This window comes from Propithecus coquereli, unplaced genomic scaffold, assembly GCF_000956105.1.
Source record: "Propithecus coquereli isolate 6110/MARCELLA unplaced genomic scaffold, Pcoq_1.0 Scaffold7, whole genome shotgun sequence".
Taxonomy (NCBI): Eukaryota; Metazoa; Chordata; class Mammalia; order Primates; family Indriidae; genus Propithecus; species Propithecus coquereli.
Window position 1 is genome coordinate 6,179,045 of NW_012153062.1, and position 10,738 is coordinate 6,189,782.

Sequence of the window (10,738 nt, forward strand, 5' to 3'; positions counted from 1 at the left end):
CAGCTTGGGGGACAGAGCAAGGCCCTGTCTCAAAGTTTCTATATTTTTAAAAATAATTTTTAATATTTTCATTAAGCCTGACCAGCCACACCAATAATTGATTTTTAACTTTGTTTTACTGAAATCTTTTCTTAGCTTTATTATATTGCTTCTTTTCTGATTTAATGGATATGTTTTTTGGAGGATATCCTTGAGTAATTCTTTTAGAATGTTTTGAGTCCTTGGCTATCTGAAAATAGCTTTATTTATTAAATATTTTAAGAGATTGGGCCTCACTATGTTGCCCAGGTTGGAGTGCAGTGGCTATTCACAGGCATATTATAGCCTTGAACTCCTGGCCTCAGGTGATCCTCCTGCCTCAGCCTCCCAAGTAGTTGGGACTATAGGTGTGTGCCACCGCACCAGGCAAATGGCTTTATATTTGCTATCACTTCAGTAAATACAATTTTTTTTTTAACCTGGGAACATTGATGATGTGGCTCCATTATTTTTTTTATTTCTATTTTTTTTTTGCATCTACTGTTACATGTAAGAGTTCTGATGCCAATCGCAATTCTTGTTGTTTTGCAGTTCTCTACTACTTCTGCTATTTCACTTTGGAAGTTTCTAGGTTCTTTTTAAATCCTTTGGAAAAGTCTGTAGGATTTTTGAGTCTTTTTCATTTATCCTGCTTCACATTTATTAGATCCTCTCAGTCTAAAGGTTTTTATCTTTTGAAATCAGAATTTTTCTTCTCATCTTTAATGATTTCATCCTTTCCCTTCTCTAAGTTCTCTCCTTCTGAGATACTTATCTTATAAATGATTTCATCCTTTCCCTTCTCTGTGTTCTCTTCTTTCGAGATGTTTATTAGATGGATATTAGAAATCTTTAGCTCTGTCCATGAAGGCTCTAACCCATTTCTCTCATACTGTTTTTTTCATCTATAATTTTTTACCTTGTTCTGAGAATCTTTGCTCCTTCTAATTCTCTGATTCTTAGTCTCCATCCTTGTTCATTCTGCTATCATTCGATCTGTTAAGGTTTTATTTTGGCAATCACGTTTTTGGTTTCTCTAAGAACTTTTTCATATTTGCACCTTTGTTTTTTATGGATGTTACATTCTTGAATTTCTCTGAGGATATATATTTTAAGTCTGTTTCTTTATATTAACTATTTTTTCAGAATTTGATCCTCTGAGGAAAATCAATAGTATGAAAAAGAAGGTATCAATTTCAGTAAATATTTGGTGTTTCTCTAGTCTAATTGAGGATTTTGAGATTGACAAATATTAGTAGCTAGATATACCCTTTGCTCAGTGGAATATCTTCCAGAAATTTAAAGGAGAAAAAGAATTGTGTATATTTAGCCAGCCATTTGCAACCAGTTTTGTTGATCAATAAGAGTACAGTAGTAGGTGATCTTTTATATCATTACATTAAAGCTGCCAAGAAAGATAAAATGGAGTGCTATTTAAGAAAAAGAGTAACCATTGGGTATAGAGCTTCCTTTAATAGGCTGTACTATAGTGTTCCAAATAAATATTTTGTTGCATTTTAACAAACACTATAAATACAGAAGAGAAAAAGTGGGAGAGAAATGAAAAAGAGGAAGACAGGAAGAGAGATGAGCAGACGCAGATCTACAGGGAAAAACTAAGACACTTTAATTTGTATAAGGATGATGAAAATATGTATGTATTAAATATTTGCATCCGTGACAAAAAAATCAAAATATTGGTAATACCATTGTTAGGACCAATACCCTTAGAATTATAAACATAATGAGCAGGGTATAAAATTTTCACCCATCATATCATCTGCATTGGATGTTCCGCATAGGTGTCCATAAAGGCACCTTACAAGTTTGTGCTAAGTGAATTCTAAAAATAAGGTTCCAGATAATGTATGATTAAGTGCCAAACAGAGGATAGGCATGCATTCTATAGGAGTACAAGGGAGAATATGAGAGAACTCAGTAGGAGGATTCAGAGGACATTTCAAAGGACTTAAGCTGACTCTTGAAGAATGGGTACAGTTTGATGAAAAACTATTCAGGAGAATGGAACAGCACTAGAGACAACATAGCATACTTATTAAAAATTACTCTGGAGGGAGATTACTGAGTTCAAATTTTGATCATGCCATTTATTTGCTATATTACTTTGGAAAGATGACTTCTCTATGACTCAGTTTTTGGTTTTTGTTTTGCTTTTTTACTAAATGAGAATAATAGAACCTTAGAACTGTTATAAGTAGGGGGCGGGCAGGGGTAGTGAAAAAAAAGAAAGAAACAATAGAATTGTTATAAATAATAAATTAATCCATATAAAGCATTTGAAACAGTTTGTGGCATAAACTATTATTGTTAGCTGCTATCATCATCTTCATATAAAGAATGTCCTAAATTACCTAAGTTTTAAGTAGAAAGGAGATTTTTGGATTGTAAAGGAACAGATCATATTCATTGGCCAGTAAATGAACTGACCTGCTCGGAATACACAGTTCATATTGGGGAGCAGTAGAAGAATGTGTTAAAGAAGTTGCTTACAGGCAGGGCACGGTGGCTCACACCTGTAGTCCTAGCACTTTGGGAGGCCAGAGCAGGAGGATTGCTTGAGGTCAGGAGTTGAAGACCAGCCTAAGCAAGAGCAAGACCCCATCTCTACAAAAAACAGAAAAATTAGCCAGGCATGGTGGCACATCCCTGTAGTCCTAGCTGCTTGGGAGGCTGAGGCAGGAGGATCCCTTGAGCCCAGGAGTTTGAGGTTGCAGTGAGCAATGATGACTTCACTGCACTCTACCTGGGGCAACAGAGCAAGACCCTGTCTCAAAAAAAAAAAAAAAGAAGTCACTTGGAGTCAGATCATGGAGGTCTTCAATTCCAGGCTAAGAAGTAGTTAATTATTCTTTTATTAAAGAGGAAAAAACTCAAAAAAGTTATAGAGAATGTCCTAAATGACCTAAGTTTTAAGTAGAAAGGCCCAACATTTGAACCTGAACTCTATGTTTCTGTCAACTCTATGGGGCTTCTCAATGAAGGCATTGTTTTGGGAAGATTTATTTCCATAACATTCATAAGTCTAAATTTAGGTGATGGCAAGAGAAATAGGTAAGGAAGGGACAAGTTCCAAAAATGAACAGAATTGAACTAGATGAACTTTCAGCTCCTTTCTAGCCCTAATGACTCTGCTGGCTTTCTTATTCCTCTAGGTTTAGAAAGAAAATCTTCACATCATATGATCTACTTTATATAATTTTCTATTTTCAGAATTTGTAATATGTTTTTCTCTTGTGTGATCTTCTACAGGTTTTAGATGGAGCAGGATTAGATATTGATTTCCATCTTGCCTCTCCAGAAGGCAAAACCTTAGTTTTTGAACAGAGAAAATCAGATGGAGTTCACACGTAAGTAATCTCTTTTAGTTGAGTTCCTTTGGCTGAATAATACCAGTGGGTCATCTTTAAGGGAGGGAAATTTAGCACATTCAATACTAAGTGTCAGCATTAGATAATTCCTTATGATTTTAAACAGTCCACAATAATGGGCCATCTTATAAACTAAAACTTCATCCATTAACCTTTTTGTTTAGGCATTTTGTTCTGATCATGACTAAATTTTTTTCTTTGCTTTAGTTAATAGATTAGTATTCCCTAGGTATTGCATTCACTCTGTTGTGGCATCTTAAACCTGCCTTTCTGGCTAGCACAGGCTTTCCATTTTAACTAAAAGCTACTGTTCTAGAGCTCGAGGCTGCAGTGAGCTATGATTGCACCCCTGCACTCCAGCTTGGGGGACAGAGCAAGGCCCTGTCTCAAAAAAAAAAAAAAAAAAGTTACTGTTCCAGGTACGTGTCTTAAAGTTTCTTGAGTTGCTGGCTATACCATCTTTGTACATAGTTTTATTTCTCAAAAGAATAGTACAGTATATCTGTGTGCATATATGTGTCCGCGTATAAATTGGTTTTCATTACTCAGACCTCACTCTTTTCAGATAATTGGAAGGTAATTATCTAAAAAGTAAAGGTTATTATCTGAAAGTAAAAGATCTGACCATGGGAAACTATATAGAAAGAAAATACTTGTTATAACTCTTTGAGTTCAGAGTTTGACAGAAGACCACATATGCTTTTCTGACATCTCACTTTCTTCTTTTCATATCTCACGGGTGCATTTCCCTTCTCCATTCAATTATTTTACTATAGCATTTTTTTAGTCAATATTATGTTAAACTAAACTATGAGTTTACAGGAAGAGGAAGAACAGAGTATCTAATATTTGCCATAAACAAGGGTTGGCATGTTATATGCTTCTAAATTAATCTTTCCAACCCACTATGATATAGATTCTTTGATTCTGGACTACCATTTTACAGACAAGGAGGCTCAGAGAAGTTAAATAAGCCTGCAGGGAGACAGGATGGACCAAAACTCTTGCCTTCTACCATACGATGCTTAGAACATCCCTGGCACATAGCACTATTGTAAGTACTAGCTATTATTAAAATTATTGGTCTTTGTTAACTAAATGCCTGGCACGTAATTGGTACTCGGTAAACAATGAATATATATATGAGTGAATGAAGGAAAAAATGTCTCAACCATATTCTTAAGATATTCATTGAAAATGCTTTTTTAGGGCCGGGCGCGGTGGCTCACGCCTGTAATCCTAGCACTCTGGGAGGCCGAGGCGGGCGGATCGTTCTGAGCTCAGGAGTTCAAGACCAGCCTGAGCAAGAGCGAGACCCCGTCTCTACCAAAAAAAAAAAATGGAAAGAAATTAATTGGACAGCTAAAAATATATATGTAGAAAAAATTAGCCGGGCATGGTGGCGCGTGCCTGTGGTCCCAGCTACTCGGGAGGCTGAGACAGTAGGATTGCTTGAGCCCAGGAGTTTGAGGTTGCTGTGAGCTAGGCTGACGCCACGGCACTCGCCCCAGGCAAGAGAGTGAGACTCTGTCTCAAAAAAAAAAAAAAATGCTTTTTTAAATAATATTTTACCTATGCAGAGCTCAGAAAAATACTTGCATTAACTATTAATAAATAAGAGAAATAGTAATTTTAAAAATCAGTTTAGATTAATATACTTGGAATTATCTATATTTTCTCTTTGGTAAGTGAATGAACAAGAACTAAAAATGTAATTTATCTTTAAATTTCAGAATATAAAAAATGTACAAAATTTCTATCAATTTTTATTTCTCCTTAATTATCTAATCCCTTATAGAGATAAATTAAAATTAACTGTTAAGAAAAAAGATATCTTACTGCTTTCTTGCATAGAATCATCTCTTGTTAAACTATTGGGAGAAAAGAATTGAGTTTATAATAGTTCACATTTATTGTGTTCTTTTGATGTGCCAGGCCAGTGTTCTAAGCACTTTGCGTGATCACAATCCTTTGACGTACATAATATTATTACCATTTTACTGATGAGGAAATTGAGGCATGGAACACTTAAGTAAATTGCTGAAGGTTACACAGGTAGTGAACAGCAAAGCTAGGATCTAAACCCAGGCAATCCAACTCAGTCTTATTAACTATACCAAATTTACAAATCTACTTTCTAAAAATTAGATTTAAACAAAACTTTAGCTATATTAGTTTTGTAAAGGCAACTAAAATCTCAGTATGACACTGGTTTTTCTTAAGTAAATCTTCAAAACAGGTATTATCCTTCCAGTAGTCAGGATTAGTAAAAACATCTCCAAACAGACAACTAAACAGCTTAAGTAATATCTATTTGTCTAGCACTACCTGGAATGAGGAGTTACATATAAATGCATTTTGCTAGACTATTGGATTAATATTACCTACCAGAACTTACACATTTTGAACTATTTATGTATGCTTTTTATTCTACTTAAAAGGAAAATTTGCTTTTATGCATTTTTCTTTGAATAATATTTTGTATCATTTGTAGTAATAAAACTCCTTTCTACCAAAAGCAGTCAACACAGATTTATTAGTAGAAAGAGATTAATATAGGAATGACTGTAAAGAATTAAGGCATCTTTGTTTGTTGTACATATGCTGAAGCTCATACATCTGAGGCAGTATTTCTCAACCATTTTTTATTTTACTCTCTTCCCCCTCTTGGAGCCTTTGTAGACATTCTTTTTCTTAGTCATTCCCCTATGGAATTTTAATACCATGGATATACTGCATATGTGTTATGTACTGTATGTTTATCTGTGCTTTATACATAAAAAGAATAGGTACAAAGCTTCCTCTTTTTATTCAATGCAGGGTTAAAAATGACTAAATATAGTTGAGTTAAATAAAATTAAGACTAAAATTAAGTTAAAAATTAGAAAGCTATTAAAATTAAATTTAACTTTATAACTATTTTCTAAATAACTTAATGCAGTTTCTTTGCTTATATTAGTAATATATCAATTATATATGCAAAGTAGCAATTTATATAAATACATAATAGCAATGTAATTAAAAATCATTCAAAACATTTTTTCAGCAAAAGTATTAATAAAATGGTTGAAAAATTATATTAACTTCTTAAAAATTATTTTTAATGAAATTAACTTTTAACTTTTGCTTGATATGGGAAACTAATTTTAAATAGGTACTAGTCATTCAGATATTGAAATTTTTTTCCAGCACTTGGCATAACTTATGACAGGCTAAATTACCCTTGTAGAATTAAATAATAAAACATAAGCTAGTTTTATTTAATTCTTAAAAAAAGCATTGAGGATCAAACATAAACATTGAGGATCAAACATAAGGGAGCCAACAGCAGTCACTAGGCATGTTGCCAGCCACCTCTTGCAATATGACTTCAAGATCAAGCAGTCGATCAATCAGAAGTCTTCTAATCACAGCTGTCTATTCACCGTAGTTTTCTAGCATTGTTCTTACATAAATTTTGTGTATCTTCCATGAATTCATGCTGCTTGTGAGATACCCCAATGAGAGAAAACTGAATTCTAGGGAATAAGATTTTGTCAGGTAGGATTAAGCTTTGGAGAGCCACAGACCATTATTATCTAAGAATATTTTGCCCCTTTCTGAGCAATATCACCCCCCTTGAGAATGCATGGTCTAAGTGAATGCTGTCCTTCAGAATAGTCATGTTTACTGGTTATATAGTTAACTGTAACAGTGAATATGTTAATCAGAATACGATGTAAAATTTTCCTCAGGAAATGCCCCACATTTGGGTTGTATTACTTTGTTTTGTTTTTTTCCTTTTTAAAAAAATTTTTTTCTTATTTTTATATTTTTATTTTTTGAGATGGGAGTCTGGCTCTGTTGCCCAGGCCAGAGTGCGGTGGCACAATCATAGCTCACTGCAGCTTCTGCAGCCTCAAACTCCCGGGCTCAAGCAATCCTCCTGCCACAGCCTCCCAAGTAGTTGAGACTATAGGCGTGCACCACCACGCCTGGCTAATTTTTTTATAGAGAGGGTCTTGCTATGTTGCCCAGGCTGGTCTCAAATGCCTGGCCTCAAGAGATCCTCCTGCTTCAGCCTGCTGAGTTGCTGGAATTACAGGCCTGAGCCAGTGCACCCACAGTTTTTTCCTTTTAAAATTGCTCTCCACTGTCTTCACCAGAGTTTGCTCAGGCTATGTCCAAAGGTTAAAACATCCTCGAAAGAAAAAGGTTTGACGTAATTGAAGGGATTACAAAGAATGCAGACAGGCTCTGAGCCATATTGTAGAAAGATCAATTAACTTGAGAGTCAGAAAACCAAGCTTCATCTATGTCCATAACAGGCTGCATGATCATAGGCAAGTATCTTAACCTATTTGAACCTCATTTAACTTAACCTTGAAAAGGTTAATTATGCCTACTTCTAAATGTGATGGTAAAGATTAAGAGAGAGAAAATATGTGAAAGCAGAGTGTAAATTATGAACAGGTATACAAGTATTGGCTATTACTATTTGTAGTATACATGTTAAAATCCATTCACATTGCTGAGTATTTTGCTTATGATTAAACAAAAATAATAAGTTGGAAATGGCAAAAAAGATGAAAATTGGCTTAAAAGATCAGAATCACATGATGTATTCAGAAGGCTATAGAAAATAATACAAGCGTCCTAAAGATTTAAGTGATCCAGTGCACTGGCAATAAGAAAACTTCAAAATCATTTATATCAACCTTCCATGAATAGTCACAACAGACTAAAACACAGTTTGAACTGTGTTTTTCTAGTGTGAACTTTAAAAAAACGTGGCAAGGCACGTCAGTAGTCATTACATAGACAAAAGTGAATTGGTGGAAAATACCAGTGATTAGAGAAAAGCAAAACAGTAGAGTCTGAAAATTTTCAAATGGATAGAGTCTTGATAGATGTAGTGAGTCTAAGAGGGCACGCCCAAAAAGAAAACAATGATCTTAGGTTAGAGCAAAAGAACAATTCAGGTTTTCTTTGCTGAAGTGAGTATGTGGCATTGGCAGCACATTTAAGAATGGCACATGTTTAAGGAAGATTTGTTTTTGTGATGTCGGCCCCTATCCCCATGTCATCCCTTTGTTCCCCTCCCCAGTTTTTAGTAGCCTGGCCCATGTATACATACCTGCCTTTCTTTTAATTCAACATTTTACACTCCCTTCCTGGTTTCTTGAACCTCCTCCCATCTCACCCTCTCACATACAAGGTAGCACTGAGGGCATAATCTGGAAAATTATAAGGAAGAAAGTTGGCTCAGTTTTAGGCCTTTAAGTTGCAGTAAGCTCTGAGCATCCTTTGATTTATGACACTTACCTCAAAACTGACAGGTTTCCACATGGATCTGTTTCCAAATAGAGTTTCATTGAAGATCTTAATATGAGAAGTATAGCTTGGGTCCTGCTTATTTGTCAAGCATGATTGCATAATGCTGCATGTCAACCAAAGGGAAGTATAGACGAGATATTTTAAGACAAAAGGAAGTACAAGTTAATGTCCAGTTTAATAAAGATGAAGAAATTCGGGATATTAGAGGGCTACAACAGAACCTAATGCTGGACCACAAAGGATAAGAAACCTTAATCCAGAGCAGCTCTAACTCCAAATCCCCACTGCAATTCTAACTGAAGCCACCTTTAAGAAATGGAATAGAATCAGGTGATAAGCAGTTTAAAATGCAGCTGGAAAGGTGCATTTACTTAGAAGTTCATCTAAGTAAATAGAAAACATTGCTAGACATATCAAAACCTTTATTAGAAATATCATTAGAATAGAGAAAACTGACTTTTGTAGGACAAGATTAATTCATTTAATGTGTGCACATTAGGTATACTGAATTTTTATAAAAGGCCCTTTGTAATTTATTAACTGCTCTGTGACTGAATAAAAAACCATATATGTATCTGTCATCTGAATCAGTAGTTCTCACAGGATAATTTTATAAACTCAGTAGATTTACATAGACTTACAGGAGTGTTTAAGTTCGGTTTTTTTGTTGTTGCTTTTTTTCTCTTTTTGAGACAGGGTCTTGCTGTATTGCCCAGGCTGGTCTTAAACTCCTAGGCTCCAAGCAATCCACCAACCTCCCAAGTAGCTGGGACTATAGGCATGCACCACTATGCCTGACTTTGAGTTGGCTTTTAACCAGTTTTTTGAAGTGTTAGCAGTAGTCTCTTGTGAAATAATTAATGGAATAAGAACAACAGACACATAAAAATGTAAACTACTTTTGCTGTTCATTCAAGGAAATGGTGTTTGTTGTTTGAAGACAGCAGTAGTAAATGTCATTAGCCTGTGAAATATTTTGCTTCTTAAAGTTTCTCTCCACAAAAAGTCATTAGAAAACCACTTCACTAAATTAACTCTGCCCAGGCCAATTATCTTGAATGTGAAAGTAATGAGACCAAAACCCTAATAAGTTCAGTTGAGATGTGAATGGCATTTATTCAATAAAGGAAAAGCCCTGAGAGTAAGTTCTGCTGGCCACAGACTTCATCTCTAACTTTGTACACTGTATGACAAAAATATACTTACTCAGTAGGAGGCCTGGAAGAAAACAGTTAGGACAGTCCATCATTGCTTTTAAAAACAAAACAAAACTCAATTTACAGATTAATCTCAATTGAAGGGTAGATTGGTAGCTTTTGCATATGAATCAAACTCACAATAAAACTACTTTTAATAGTGTATAAATATTAAAGTTTATTATGGGTTATCATGTATCTAGGTTTTTAATCCTATCCTTTTCCAAAAATTAGGTCATTTACCATAATTTACTACTGAGTAAATGCCAAGCATGTCTAAGTTGCAAGTACTTAAATGTATGTATTCCCAGGTTACCTCTTTCCCAAGAAATTATAAGTTTTCTTTCAATACAAAGGAAATTTATAGGTAAGCTGTCCAATTAGAAACCATGTTACTTCTTTTTTACCTTTAGTTGTTTTTCCTTTGATCCCAAATAAAAGTGAAGATAACTAAAGACATGTATTTTTTTTAACACAGTGTAGAAACTGAAGTTGGTGACTACATGTTCTGCTTTGACAATACATTCAGCACCATTTCTGAGAAAGTGATTTTCTTTGAATTAATCCTGGATAATATGGGAGAACAGGCACAAGAACAAGAAGATTGGAAGAAATATATTACTGGCACAGATATGTTGGATATGAAACTGGAAGACATACTGGTCAGTATGGTCTTTTAATAAAATAATAAAAATTATTAACATCCAGAGGCTTTAGTATGGTGATAGGCACTGAATGAAGCATTTTATCTGTGTTATCCAGGAAAACCTGTTTCTAGCATTTTCCTATTTTTGCCATAAATACTTGTACATCATTTCA

General features: G+C 34.6%; 1 protein-coding gene across 3 annotated transcripts in view; it reads left to right on the forward strand.

Moving 5' to 3' along the window:
* The window catches only part of TMED5 (transmembrane emp24 protein transport domain containing 5), a 29,721-nt gene that overhangs the window by 11,749 nt on the left and 7,234 nt on the right, over positions 1 to 10,738 (forward strand). Inside the window, exons 2-4 of one of the 3 annotated variants that reach the window (XM_012661155.1) lie at positions 3,289 to 3,386; positions 4,324 to 4,461; positions 10,398 to 10,581. In XM_012661155.1, coding sequence (XP_012516609.1) covers positions 3,289 to 3,386; positions 4,324 to 4,461; positions 10,398 to 10,581 — 420 coding nt within the window. The remainder of the gene's footprint in view (positions 1 to 3,288; positions 3,387 to 4,323; positions 4,462 to 10,397; positions 10,582 to 10,738) is intronic. The other 2 variants (XM_012661156.1, XM_012661157.1) reach the window with 2 other exon arrangements.